A 15851-nucleotide genomic window follows, 5' to 3' on the forward strand; every position below is an offset into this window, starting at 1 on the left:
GTTCGTCGGCTACGTAAAATGAACAGAGGATATGCATTGTGTGTGCAATGTTCCCATGTTAACCGTCGTTAGGTAGGTAAGTTCCTGAAAATTACAACCGCACCGTGCGCGCACGCGGCTCGACGGAGCCGCACCTCTCTCTCTCTCTCTTTCTTTCTTTCTTCCTTTCTCTCTCTCTCTCTCTCTCTCTCTCTCTCTTTCTCCGCCTCTTTCTTCCTTTTCTCTTTTTCATTTAGGTATTACACATATGCGAATACACAATATTTACACAGACGATCCGTCCGCCTGTTTCATTTCAGTGATCCCACGAGTACGCTTCGTTTCGGTGACACTACACAGTCACACACAAGTGTATAACTTTCCCCGTTTTCTCTCAATCTTTTGCCCTTTTCTGGATATTTTTCCGGCATATTTTATTGTTCCGCCTCTCTGTATCACCTTTTTTCCCCGTACTCGCTACCGTTTTCTTCCCTGTAGAAAAAACTATCTCTTCCGACCCCTTTCCTCTTTTCTCCTCTTTGCGCGTTACAAAGGAATATAAAACTATCTATATAAAAAGATTACGCAAGAATCTGGTGGATTACCGACGAGCGCCGCGATTCGTATCCCTTGCGGAGTGTTGTCTCTTTGGAATTCTCATGTTAGACGTTGACGGGGCGTCTATCCCTCTCGGTCCCGATATGTGCACACGGAGGTAAGAAGTGCGTTGTGTAAGGACTCGGAGCATTTTTCAGCACTCGATTGGAGCGGCGTTCGTTGAAATCCACGCATTTATGTTGTTTTCACGGTGTTTTACGTAAGACTAAGTCGATTCCTTATGAAATACGTCGAGCGCATCTCATCGAGGACTATCCGGATACATTATGAGACGCATTTCGAATCGCAAGGAAAAGATTTTTGCACGTGAAAGAATGTTTTGGTATCGCGAAAATTCTCATAAACATGTCATCATCGTTCCTCCTCTCACTCTCTCTCATCCTTCTTTCTATCGTATTTTCGATTAATTCGTTTATCTATAACAATGCTCGTCGTTTATCCTCTCTTTTCTTTCGTTTTCCTTTCATGCATACACATACATACAGCCATAAACACGCGCGCGCTCTCTTCTACTCGTCTATTTCCTTACCATACTCTCGCAAAATAACTTAATATCTATATCCAATATATTAGATATTAAATAATAACCATATCAATATATTAATTTTAAATAATATGATTTCCAACAAAGCGCCCGCTACGCTCAACAAATGTAAATAAAATTAACATGATTCGTGGAATTCCCATAGAAATTACTTATTGATGATTTCATGATAAATTTTGGTACGTCGCGATAATATTAATGATCTGTATTTAAAAAAAGTTTCTCGTAATTCGTGAATATATTTTGGTTGTTTTTGGCATTCTACCGCGAGTACTGACTAATCGCTAATATGTGAATTCTTTATATGAATCAAAATTATATATATAGTTATAAGTGATAATATACAACTACAATTCTCTCTCATTATAGATCTTAGAGATCGTTATGAATAAAAATAAAAATAATACATATACATATAAATACATATATATACACATACACATATATGTATATATATATGTATGTATGTATGTATGTATACGTATAAATCAAAACTGCACGTAGAAGCGCGACTCGCGGTGCGTGACAGGTCAAAACGCAAACGTCCCTGGCAATTAAATGTCTGTGCCTCCTACATTTCTGGAAGGAGTCATTATTGTATTAAAAAAAACGAGCAAAAAAGATCTCTTTACTAAATATAGATACGGCCTATTAGATAGAAATGGCTTGATTCACGAATCTTTTCGTCAAACTGGTCATTTATAATATTAAACGTATGTACAAAATATAATTTTATGTCAGTACTTGTTTTAAATCGGAATGCAAGATGTTCTACGAGTACCATGTGACATCATTAACAACAGATTTCTGAGAATAATTAGAAACTTAAAAAAAATCATGTGTCAAAATGTTCAAGATTTATAAAAGATATTATTAAAAAAATAGTTGTCCTACAAGCGTAAATTAAATTCTTCAATACAAATCAAGCCATTTCCAGTTTCGAAACATTTTGTCTTCGGCACTGTTCGTAAAAATGCATTTTACATTACAATGATTACGTTTACGAAGATGACATATGTGCGCGGGTCGGATTTTGGGGAGAAGTCGCGTCCCCGAAACAGATGCAAACACACTATGGGACAATGGAAGTGTAATGTTGCACACGCTTGATGTTCGCCCTTCGTATCAGGCGCTCGAGCCTAATCGGAGAGTTCGGTAGAGCACTTATACATATACATAACGCTGTTCTCGCTAAATAATCGTAATGTCGTCCCTGCTTTTGATTCCTTATCTTTGAAACTGTTCGTAGGTTCCCTTCAAGTTAAGGCGCTGTAACGCACGACATTACGGCGTCGCGCATTTGTTATCTCCTATGTGAAAAATATCCATTTAAATGTTGTGTAAAATGCTATCTCACAAAAAATATGATTCTCTCTATAAAATTGTCAAATTCCACTAACTCGCCTAGAAACATCTTATACACGTTATCGAGATTGTACGTTGCTTTCATTCGTGCCGGCGGAAAATGGAGAGCACGGGGGCGGAAGTTCGCAATCGCCCGCGAGAGGAACATGCGGATAATGCCATCCATGGAAAAATATCGTTCGGAACGTGTAATTGATCTATATGTTTTGGCCGAACATTCGGCGCGCTTTCTCGCGCCCGATCCGTCGACATGAATTCCACGCAACATTTATCACCAGAATTAATGAACGATTCATCATGATTTCTGTGGTATCGCAGACGAGTAGAATAGAAAGATTAATATAAGCAGCGCGATAAAAGTAGCCTTACAGTATACTTGAGGATATACATGAAGTGCCATTCTTTTTTTTCTGCGAGTCTCCCTTGATACAATGTTTTAAAAATCTTCCTACGTTTATATATAAAGATAGAAGGATCCAATTGTTTTTGAAACATTCGCGTACTCATCTACTTTTTTCACTTTCTTTTAATAATTTTGGATAGAATCGAATGTTTCTCTGTATGAAAACTTCTTCTAAGGGCAAACGGGTAAGATGCAACGTGATGGAAAGTAGGAAAAGTAGAGGATGTGTGTGTGTATGTCTGTGTGTGTATTGTGTGTGGATATGTGTATTCGTGGAATCGATAATTCGCTACAAAACCAATTGGATCTCGTCACCCCTCGAAATCAAGATAAATCGATCAACAGCGTAATTACGCTTGAAAGGAGACCTGCGGCCAGTTTCAATGTGTGACCTAAGCTTCCTCGGTTTGCATCTTACAGGAATTCGAGTCATCCAGGGTTCTTCACGAGTTTCTTTCCGCGATAGTCGTAAACACGTCGGCAGAAAAGCACCATGTCTGATGGTACTGGTATAGGAGGCTGCCGATTCTCTCTTGGATACACTTGGTCCCCTGGCGGAACTATCAAGCCAGGATTTTCTAAGCCCTCTTCGATCCTCCGTAAGTTTTTACGATACCTATAACATAAAAGCGATATGCAGCAATATAGATAATCCGATCCTACTTGGTTAAAAGAAAAAAAAAATTATGTTTTTCAATATTAACTTCAATAAAAAGTTTCCATGCTTCTATATTAGTTTATTATTAGAGAAATTAAAAAATGTATATTATAAAGCTCAAAAAAAGCTTTTACATAAATTAACGATCAATTATGAATATAATTTGTCGTTAAGTTTACACAAATAAATGAATAATCCATGCAAAATATTCAAAGTTTTTTTTAAAAAATCTATATTCGTGAAACATATTAAACCAAATTTAGAATAAGTGTAACCTTATGTATGGAGTGGCCGATTAATAAAATCAATCCTGAACTTCATCTAATATATTCGTTTATAAGAGATTGATGGAGGGATTGAAAGGAGTTAAAATATTTTAATAAAAAACTATGAGGTTTTGTCATTAATATCAATGTATGTTACGACTTGTAGCCAGGAAATGATAAATAATATATATTAAATTAAATTGCATTATATCACAGTGGAGAAAGTTACTTACCGACAGTATTCGTTAAACGTCAGGATATAACATTTGTCTTCTATGCAAGCGACACTGTTTGCATCCCGATGACGCGAAGCAAATACTTCGTCTTCGCTATCGTGTGGCGTCCGTCCCTGTTCTGTATGCTCAGGTCTGTAGTACCATAGCAATGAGAACATCATTTCGCCTAAAAGCAGAACATCATGATGTTAATTCATTAAAGAAGAGTTTCTGCATTTCTCACGATCGAAGATATCTACCGTCGTCCGGATTCTCCCACAGCGCCGCAATCTTCGCTACATACGGCAAATCACCCTTTCGCGTACCACTCCTCAGCAATACGCAGTCCCGAGGCCGCAATACGTCACCGCTCTCGTGATTCATACTCGCGTAACATCGCCGTATGGCTGTTTCTTCATTCTAAGACGATACATTTCAAAATTCTATCAGATTCTATCAGCGGATCATTGTCTCAACTTACTAACAAATAATGGCTAACATATCATATGGCAAGTAATCATTATACAAAGTTCTATATAAAACATGCGGATCCATTTGTGATTGTAACAAACTCAGACGTGAATCAAAATTATTTTGAATTTATCTTGAAGTGAACGGCGCGTACATTTAATCCTTATATTAATTTAATCAAATAACATTGTTCAGTAAATTACGCAAAATTTGCATATCTTTTTTAAAAAGATAATTATATCGACAGCTCGAATTTTTCTTTATCACATTATTTACATAAAGCTGTGTAGAAATCGTGTTTAAATTTTAAATCAATTATATTGTTCTAAATTTATCGAAATATATAATAGCAAGTCACAACAAAAAAAAAACAAAAAATCTATCTTTATTTGATTTTACAGTACAACAAAATTTTCTCTTGTCTAATTACTGCTATGTTGTGATAATAAGAATCTGGTTCCTCAATTAATACCAAGGTTTGAATAAAATCTTCAGACCAGAAGTATCAAGGTTTAATTATTCTTACCGTTAGATAAACTTTGGCTTCAAAGGGCTCCCCCTCCCAGCTCCATCCATTGTTCCACTTCGGTTTCAGGAACGTTTTTCTCGTTAACGTCAGACTCTCATTTCCAAGCGAGGAATTCTCCACTTTACAGCCCGACTTCTTGGTGTTTGCCACCTTCTTTACTGCTGTCTTTCGCTTCTTCTTAATTACAGCTGACTTTTTCGGATCTTCGCTCACATCACTTGCTTTGGTCTTGGACAAGATATCACGCTTCTTCGAACTGTCCCGCGCTTTTGAATCCTGCGATCTAGACTTTATATCCTGCGCCTTCGTCTCCACGATTTTGCCAATTTTGCTTTTACCAACCTTGATCTTAGCATCTTGAGAAGCCTTCAGTTTCGGCTTCGCGTCCGTTTTACTTTTGGCTTGACCATTCTTCGAAACAGCCTTTGACACTTTTTCAATAGTCTGCTCCTTCACCTGATCGATTTTCTTCGCGGACTTCTTCGTCGTTGTCAATGATTCCTCTTTGACGTTCTTCTTCTTCTTATCGACGCGTTCACAGTTCTTGCTTTTGCGATCTTTCCTCTGCGTCATCTGTAGACTCTGCTGTATCACATCGTTGATAGTCTCCATTATCGAAATATCGCTGGCGGTTCGTTTTAAGCAATTCACGATGCTCTGCTTGCCGCTCTTTACCTTTTTAGTCGCGCTCTCATTCGCACTCGGCGCCTCCGCTTTGCGCTTTTGGCCTCGAGGTCCTACGTCCTTCTTCATTTGCTTCTTCTTCGAGGTAGTCGTTTCCGTTCTTACGCTATCGACTTTATTCGGTAGTGGCTCGATCAATGATATTGCAATGATCGTTTCCTGGTTATTCGCATCTTGGGACGAGCCCACCGATAAAGCCCTTTTACTAAGTTTTCTCTTTTTTCTACTATCCGATAAGCTATCCAGCGAAAGCTTCCTCTTCGTCACCTTTTGGCACTTGGGCTGTTCCTCAGTTTCAACTTCGACCTTGGTCGCAATCGATCCCTGCATGACTTCCTTCTCCATTTCGCCCTCATCCTCTTCCTCCTCCTCCTCCTTATCGTCAACAGTCTCTTGTACGGTCGGCTCGTAATCAGGCTTTTTCCAGTTCTCATCGCTGTCGATCACCACTACGTCCAGTTCCTCCTTCACGTCAGGATCGCCGTCGAGCTTGTCGTCCAGCACGATACCAGAATCCTTGTCCATCTCCAATATCGCTATCTGTCCCTCCTTCATGCACTGCTCGCACTTCATGATATCGCACTTGTAATCCGACTCGCACTTGACGACGTTGCAGTTGGCGACGCACGGCAACCCGTCAATCTCCATACTGCAAGATTCGCATTTGACATTGTTGTTCTCCAACTTGAAATTGTGATACTTGCTGCTGGGACAGCTCGCTGTCACGGATAGTTTCTCAGTGGGCGATAACGTTTCCATCTTGACCTCGCAAGTGGACGTACACGCGTTCTGACAACCGCATTTCCTCAATGTATCCTCCGTACAATTTTGCTCGTCCTGCGGGGGTGGCAGAAAGGAAATTCGTCGGGTTACACCGGTTACACGTGCGCGATTCTGACACAATCGCGCAACAAATCTGTGAGCTTTTGAAAAAACGGGCTCTTGTGGCCTTTTGATTTAATCGTTATTTTTATTATTTTTAGTTACAATATAATATCGAGATGAAAATAAAATGTTTGATTTTCTCTTCGAATATAATCGAAATATCCGATAAATTTATTGAATTCAAACAAGTTATTCAGACTGACAGAATTGTATACAAAATATGAAATCTAAATATTTATACACCCATATTAGAGTACTATTTTCGAAATAATATTTTTTTTGTTGCCAAGTGTCATTATCAAGGAAATAAAAAATTATTTGTCGTATTAAAAAAATAGTTTCAGGAATGAATAAAATAATATTTCGGTCTTTTTTTTGCTTAATTGGAATTGTATTTGCAAATATTTCGTTTCCAACGTAGATTATCACAAATATTCAATATAAAAATTTTAAATCGTTAGAGCAAAAATATTTGCATAGCACATATTTCGCTAAATATTGTCATCAAATGCAATTATATTTAAATGCACGTGTCTTTTTTTATCTGCACGTTTTATTTTGCCTCAGGATCGGCCGGAAATCAAGGTAATCGGAGATGATCATCAAAATGTTGATCAAGTGTAAGAGCGATGAAACACATACCTTACTCCTACAGTCTTGGCTTTGAAGGCGACTATGCCCACCGACTAGATTGTGTGACGGCGGGACCGAGGGGGGTTGGTTCTGATTTAGGTTGCGATGAGTGTTGATTTGGACGCGATCCGTATCCCAGGCATTGGCACCGGGAGGGGGAGCTAGCCCGGCTAGCCCCCTCGCCGGCGAGGGCGGACCTACCATAGCACTGGGTGGCAATGACAGACCGGGCCCCGATACCACTGGCGCTCCCTTACCATTACCAATAAGGGCCCCAGTATCCACGTTTTTTGGACACGATTGCATCGGGCATGGACAACCCTGAAAGGCTGCGGCACAAACGAGACCGATGAATGCCGTATCGTTTCTATTGGAGTATCCGGATAAGGAAACTCGCGATGCTATACGATTAAAAATTTAACTCAATTTGAATATAGCTCGTATTTGTTTGAATTTTGAATTAATATTATTTCTCAAAGTAAAACTCGTTCGCGTCTATAGGATAACTTCAGCATTTACATCGCAGAAGTCAGAAAAAATATAAAAAATGAGTGACCCAATCTCTCGAATTAAATAATATTTGTTATTTTTAACTTCCATAAGTATCAAAACATAAATCAATTCATTTCTATGGTTAGTTCCAAAGTATAATAATTAGTGTCTATATTAAAGTATGCATTTAGTAAATAATTAACTAAATTTGAATCTCTAATACATTTTCTTAAATTGTTAATTCTATTATTTTAGTTAAATTAACGATATATGTAAGAGCAGTGGCGACCTATACAAAATATAAATGGACATATATATATAACTATAGAAATGAAATATAATACATAAATAGAAGATTTCTATATAGTTGCAAAAAAATATGTTGATATGTTTAGCTATGTAAAAAATATTTGGATGATAAAATGTGGTTGATTTACTGCAAATGTTATTAATTTTTTGTTCATCAGCGAAAGTTATAGACTTTTTTACTCTTTTCTTTGGTATGATAAACGATAGAAAAAAATGACAAGTAATTTTTGATTACGTATAAAACACTACGCGTGGTGCAGTGATTAATTAATATGTAGAATAGCTTATAATGATCAAAATGACCATCTTCAGCCATTTTGAAACACTAAGAATTAATGTCTTGACTGTGAATAAAAGACTTTTAAACTTCTAAATTAGAATAAATAAATTATAATTCTAAAAATTTTCTACCCGATAAATAATTTGATCATTAATTGGATGCAGTATTATCTTATTATGCAAAAAAAATAACATCCTTTTCAAAAGATACGAGCGACAATTTTTAATAAATAATAATTTATATTAGATTGCAATTAAGTTGTATATTTTAAAGAAAAATAATGTTATGTATCTCAAAGAACAATTAAAAAATACGGATACATTTCTGTCTATTTTGTTTTAAAAATTGATTTTTAAAAATAAAAGAAGAGAGTATGTTAACTTGTTAATATACAGAAATACGTATTTAAATTTTATTAAACTCAGAAGTTTGAAAATTTGTGTCGGAAAAATACACATTAATTAATATCGTATCAAATTTGTCGGTGTGATTTTCTGATCAAATAAATTTCAAAAAATCTAAGTGAAAGTAGGAGAAGGAGGAACAGGAGAGACGGGAAGAGAACGAGATAGAATTTCTGTCCTTGCGGAACGTCACGTAATTCTCTTTTAGTAAATGATGATACTTACGGTCTACGAAAGGTCTTCCCTGAGAATGCAGATATGCTGGATTCGGAGGTGGCGGTGGCGGATGGGGGGGAGGAGGATATCCCCCGTAATAGGGTAGCGGATATTCGCCAGGCGGTGGCGGAGGTGGCTGGTAATCAACGACTCCAGGGCCACCTCCGGCGGCACCGCTGCCTGGCGGCGGTCCACCACCTCCACCGGACTCTTGATAGCCATAGTATTGCCTGAAAAGATACCCTCTTTTACGAAATGCATTAATAATCCAAGCATACATGAATGTTCGTGTGCGTCGAATATCCGGTCTGCTCATATTGCTTCTCATTATCTGTAGATAACAAGATGAAAGTTACCAGAAAAGAGAGACCTTGGCATGCACCAAGCATACACGGATTCAACAAACTTGAGCCATCGTTGCAAGAATTCTAAATCTATAGTCGAAAGAAATATTCAGGTCGTCCGCATAATTCTCTTGATCGATACATAATTCTTCAATCGATTTGAAACACTTTTCCGTGACGAAAATATCGTGGCACTAATAATATCAGATTCGATTGGAAGAGATACAGCTATACGGATATGTACGGACTTTTTTTACAAATCAATTTGATCAAATTATCTCTAATTGAATTCCAATATATACATTTATTTAAAATATTCGTGATTTAGTTTCAAAAACACATAATATTAAAATATCTTTATAAGCCAATAATAAATAATTAAAAAGTTACTGTGCATGTTAAAATTTGCTATTTAATTTCCGCGACTTTTGCAGCAAAAACCAACTTTACTACGGTCTAGTTGCAGCTTTCACTTCTCTATTAAAAACGAGATAACGACGGTTTCGGAAAGTTAGCACCATCTGTGACCTAAATGTATTGCAATGCGACAAGATATTCTGTTTATTACTAAAACGTTTGCAGATGTTTGTTACTAAAACTGACGAATAATATAACAATATTTAACAAAATAACAATGTGCAAATATCGTGTATAAGTGAAACAAAAGTACTAAATTTACATGCTATTTTATACACGTTCTCAAACAATTTGGATAATGCAGCCCGCGATACTATAGAATGCTTTTGTCAATATTGTACATGTAACCAATTTATTTCGTAACAGTGAGATTAAAAATACGCTAAAACTAAAATTTTATGTGCTACTTTCCTACTGTCTTTATCTCTTTTGTCAAAGCTAATTTAAAATCGCGCATAGTTATGATTATAATTATTATAAAGATGAGCGAAAACAATTTCCGTACAAAATGATTACCAACGTTAATGTTTAATACAAGATACAACAATCGCGTTTGATTTATTGTACATACTGTGCAATTCAATATTTAACATTTATAAATAGCGTTATGAACATTTATCAATTCTATAAACTCCTATTCAAAGAAGTAAATTATCATCACGGAAGAAAAACATGACGACGCCCGATAACGTTTTAATAGAATAACTACCGCTTTTCATATATAAGCTTTTCAGAAACCAAACTGATCAATTTCATGCAATAAAAAGTAGACCTGATAAAATAACAAGTTAATCATATGCTCTAAAAAATTTACAAAAAGTAAAGATTAGTTTGGCTTCTGAAAAGTCAATATAACGCTCTAACGCAATAATGTGTTACCAGCATTACGTAATAATTATCTTTAGGATTAACGTGTCATACTTAACGAAAACAGATTCTCGATAATGTTACTACGACTACAACAACGGAACGGCGCATATGCCGTTCTTCAAAATGGTATCTTTCAACCTCCTTGTTCGTGTCATCATGCAAAGCGTCGAACGCGAATAAATCTTTTACCTCCTGTAAGTGGGCGGGTATTTGTAGAAATGCGGCGGATGGGGGTGAGGATGAGGATACGTCGGCGGATAACACAGATCCGGATACTGCGGCGTGCCGTAGTACTGCGGACAATATGTCCTATAAAAGCCTCCACCTGTAACAAACGACCATTCATTCATCCTATGCGTATCCCCATTGAATGTACGATGATCGATTTCATAAAACGACAAATAAACTTCGAATATTCGTTCAACAGTTACGATGTTCCACTTCACGAGACGTTAAGGGGATCCTAAAGCCGTCTATTTGGAACTAAATGATTAAACGCAATAATATTAAATATAATAATTTTCGTAAAGGATCGCGTGTATATATATTACTTTTATTGTAGATTTTAAAATCCTTTTCTAGAATTAAAATATGCGTATATTAATACTAATCTGTAGCGTGGAATTTATGTCAAGAACGACTAAAATGTTTGAAATTGAGATCTTTATCATTTCTTAGTTGAATATGACGTGTATATATAACTGTCAAGATTTGCTTGATACATTTAAAAGTTCTATAATTTAGACTTACAAAATTAAAGGCAAACTAGTAGATTATATACGAAGAGAAACGACTTCAAGATTTCAAAATTAGACATCTACAGTTTGATACGAAAATTCTCTATGAAATTCTCTCTATTTGGTATGAAATTCTCTATTTATATTATAACTATGTATGTAGAGTATTAATGTAATAGCCTGTAGTGTTAATATCACGTAAATCGTATATACATGTGTGTATATCCCATTGAATCCAAACAGTAATCCCATCGGAGTTCGGTCTTTAGTTTAGAATCCTCTTAAGGGATATCGTTGAATAATTTGCCCGCGTTACTTGTTAAAAGAAAATATTATATTTATAAATACCATAAAAGATTAATCTCCAAAAGAAAGAATAAATAATTAAAATGACATTAGGCAAATAGCTGTTTAGGTATCTAATGAACTATAATAAGCCATGTGATTAAAGTTCTATGATAAAATTTATTTCATATAATTTAGTTATATGTATAATTTGCCGAAAGTACAGATCTATTTAAAGAAAGATCACTCTCAAGTTTACACATATTTGACGGTGATAGTACCAACCATCAGTACCGAAGGACAAATCTTTGTACCGGCAAGCTATATATTTGAGATCTTGATATAGTGCTCGAAGGTAGCGAGCGCTATATTATCGAAGAGGCTGATATCTGCATCCAATTAAGCCCGTGAGTGCTCACGCTATTAGCCCTGCGCTCACGTCAATGCATCGCATGATTTAGAGTCGCTTATAATACGTTAATATCATAGTGCGATATACCATTTGCACGCATAAAAAACGCAGGAGAATACACGCTCTCGTGGTTTAATCTCCAACCGACGCGACGTTTTTGTCCTACTTAAAAACGGCTAATGCACATCACTTTTTCTATGATAATGCGGCGTGCCGCTTTTATATAACATATTCATAATCCATTTCTGACACGTAGAAGAAAGAATTTCCATTAAGATCTGCGTCACACAAGGGATCCCGTTTTCACCGTCAGCGAAATTTTCATAAATTTTGGTAACGCGATTCGTTTCGCGGAAATTCACGAAAAAAGAATCTAAAAATTGCTAACGGAATATAGAACGCGACAAAAAAATTATATATAGTGACGCGAAATAAAAGAAAACGAAGAAATGAAAGGTCGAAAGTTACGATTTTTTTTTTCGACGTTTTCCTTCATGCACCACTTATATTCAATCTTAATATGCACCTGCACGGCTATTCATTAATGCATTTCCAGTGTAGATAACCATGTTAAGCATTGCACGATAAAATCATTAATGTAAATGTGAGATCCGTATAGACCTATACGATATATTGCCCTAGCGAGACGTACGACGACATTTACCTAAGCGGCAAATCTATCCGATGAATCGAGATAGCAAAACTGTTTGATAAATGACATGCAGAAATGGTCTTAAGATATACATTAATTACACGTCAATTATACAATTAACTCATAATTTTAAACTTTTTCTGGCCGAAATTTATTTAATCATATCATTGATATAATTGTTAGTATCGAAGAAGAAAAAAAAAAAAAGATTTCTGCGAGAAATAAGAGTTCTAAGAGAATTAAAAAAATATTTAATCTCAACAGATTTTATCACTTCAATATATCATTATCAAATTATTTAAGTTATTATGTTGCACTCGCAAAATTTATCAAAAGAGATACTGTAAATTTTATTCTAAATTTATAATTTTTTCCAATTTTATAATATCGAAGAAAGAGAGACATCAATTTTTTCTTCAAGCTCCTAACAGTATTTTTTAATTACAAATGGATACTTTTCGTGTAAGAAAGTTAAGGAAATTTTTACATATTAATAAATTGTAAAAAATTTTACAAATATCAAATTATTATTAATATAAAAATATGTAAAAAATCTCGATATTAAATAATTTTTTGTAAAAGAAAATAATGTGATAATTCTCTTTTTGCAACGTGTCTTCAATTATCATAATATTATCATCTATTAATTATTATTAGTAACATACCCGTACTGCTTGTGCCTCCCGAAGTTGTGGAAGTGGCGACTAGGTCGTCCGAACCCTCTGAATTTTGGGGAGGCGTGGGTGTCGGTTCCGGAGGTGGGCCCTTAATGGGTGGTAAGGTTGGTGGTGGTGGTGGTGGGTGCTGTATCAGTGGACCAGCCGGCTGATAATACCCTGTGAACAAAAGAGCAGCGTTTGCACTTTTCTAACTGATCGTCTTCCACTTCTAATTTTCAATATTGCCTTGTAAACCGCTGTACGATCTTGCCATTCCGTTATAAGAGATATTTTTGGACAGTGAATATTTTAGAATTTTTGTAATAAGAACACTGAAAAGAAATTTACTGAATTTTATTAAATTTGGTTTGAATATAGTATTAATGAAATATTTATTAAATGCAAACGTATATTTATTTGAATATCATTTTTTATTTTAAATAAATATTTATTTACCGTAAGCAAATATTTCGTTAATACTATTTAAACAAATATTTAATAAAATTCAGTAATTTTTCTTCAGTGAAGTGTATTAAAGAACATATGTTTACATGATTCGTATATTTATATTTTAATACAAGTTTTATTAAACTCATATGACACACATATGAGTAAATCAATTTGAAATTAAATCTAAAATAAGCTGTTACTTTTCAGAATATTTAATATTGTAGAATCTCATGATTTTCAATATTTAGCCTTATTTTCGTATTATTATATATACTTTTCCAATCTTTGTTTAATCTCTACATATATACGTCATTAATCAGTACGATTTTGTACACACGCCGATGTAATTTCCGTGATTTTAGATTTGCAAAAATCACGCTACGCGATTTTTAGAGTTTTAGATACGTTAAGGGTGTTACAGTGTTAATAGGAGAGTAGCATGAATCACACCGTTGATAGGATAATACCAAAGCGTTATACTTCAATAGTTCATAATCGTGGGAGCGCGAGTAAGCCACGATGAGTCTCTCTAATCCTCCCATTCGTTCAGATTTATCCCTCAGCTTTGCGTTATGTATTTTTCAACATTCGCGCTGTATCAATTCGGAGTTGCTTAATAAAAAACATTTTTAAACTTGCAGCGCGAGACTGCCTAACATGCGTGCGCGAAGCCAAAGGATCATGCGTGTAAATCACTAAAGCACTAAAGCACTAAAGCACTAAAGCGCGAGTTAGAACCACACAATACGTCGCAATAGTCTGCTCTCTTTTTTTGCAAATAAATGAACGAAATCAGCTTTCTCCGCGCGAGAAGAGTATATCATGCTTGCATATCGATCGATTATCCTAAGAGATCGTTCGCCATTTACTTCACCCAATCATGATTCCACTTTATGTAGGTTAAACGCGCCTCGCTCGTACTCACGCATGCCGAGGAGAGATGGGCGCAGCATCCGAGCGCGTTCGCGGCGATCTGATTGGAGCCGCGTCGAGCGGATGGGGTCTCGTGATGGACAAAGCATGCGAGTTGTTTCTCCACAGTTGACGTAGTTTTGTTTAATTATTGTGTTTATTTATAAACTCGACCGATGTTTGTTGTATTATTGCGCGTAAAGAATTGCTCTCCATGATCGATTCGTTCTTGCTTGTCTTTTTAATCTTTTGAATTGATGACCGCGGAACAAAAAATCTAATTATTTTAATTCAAATTCTAAAAAGTGGACAAATTAGAATTATGTAGTTAAATCTATTATAATTCTAATCGAGATAACCAGATGTTCAATCGGACTGATTTGATCAGAATCTACTACGAAGTAATACTTTATTCATTTTCAACCAAAAATTTGTCTGTGTATAAATACGTGACGAGTGAACGAGCTCATAAATTCTCTAATTTTCTATACTACAATATCCTATATTTCTATGACGCAAATTGTTAGATTATTTGATGATAAAGCCTATGCCTACATTCCAATAGCGTGATTACTATTATTATTGTGATTATTGCGATTATTGATTATCGTTAGAAGCACATGTATTAGCTCTGCGTCTATTCTAATGTGACAACAAGATATAGACGTAGTACAACTGGTAAACAAGCGATTAAATTGTAGATGAAAAATTTTAAGATATATTTCAGCTTGTAATAAACATTTTTGTTGCCAAATTGAAAAGCATTCTTTACAATTTTAGAGCTGTAAAGAATGCTTTTGGCAACAAAAATATCGATTATAAGCCGAGATTATACATACGACTCTAATTATAATTTCGGTTTATAATAACGACAAATTTACAATTCTGATTACAGTATGCCTGTTTAACGCTGCGTTTAACGCTAATTTACCCGTTATATGTATACGCAACGTAACTGTTGATAATGTCCATATTCGATTTTCTTGCGTAATTTTATAATATCAGTCAGATATTGTTAAATATCATACCTTCCGCTTAAGTAGAAAACCAAGATTCGCGAATGCGTAAATCGAGAAAACGCCGACGTGAATCTTTACCGGATATTAGCGTACAAGGTCTAAGATAAAGAAAAATGCTGTTAATGTCTAAAGTAAAATTTATT

At 35.4% G+C, this 15851-nt stretch overlaps 1 protein-coding gene across 3 annotated transcripts in view; it reads right to left on the minus strand.

Moving 5' to 3' along the window:
• Positions 1 to 2006: 2006 nt before the first annotated feature.
• The window catches only part of LOC108769176 (Histone gene-specific Epigenetic Repressor in late S phase), a 130547-nt gene continuing 116702 nt past the window's right edge, over positions 2007 to 15851 (minus strand). For all 3 annotated transcript variants that reach the window (XM_018520032.1, XM_018520025.1, XM_018520017.1), the window contains exons 5-12: positions 13334 to 13504; positions 10772 to 10907; positions 8961 to 9181; positions 7260 to 7579; positions 5046 to 6569; positions 4309 to 4468; positions 4067 to 4235; positions 2007 to 3525 (exon numbers count right to left, since the gene is read on the minus strand). In XM_018520032.1, the coding sequence (XP_018375534.1) occupies positions 3339 to 3525; positions 4067 to 4235; positions 4309 to 4468; positions 5046 to 6569; positions 7260 to 7579; positions 8961 to 9181; positions 10772 to 10907; positions 13334 to 13504 (2888 nt within the window). In that variant the 3' untranslated portion in view covers positions 2007 to 3338. The remainder of the gene's footprint in view (positions 3526 to 4066; positions 4236 to 4308; positions 4469 to 5045; positions 6570 to 7259; positions 7580 to 8960; positions 9182 to 10771; positions 10908 to 13333; positions 13505 to 15851) is intronic.

This window comes from Trachymyrmex cornetzi, unplaced genomic scaffold (genome assembly GCF_001594075.2).
Source record: "Trachymyrmex cornetzi isolate Tcor2-1 unplaced genomic scaffold, Tcor1.1 scaffold122, whole genome shotgun sequence".
Lineage (NCBI taxonomy): Eukaryota > Metazoa > Arthropoda > Insecta > Hymenoptera > Formicidae > Trachymyrmex > Trachymyrmex cornetzi.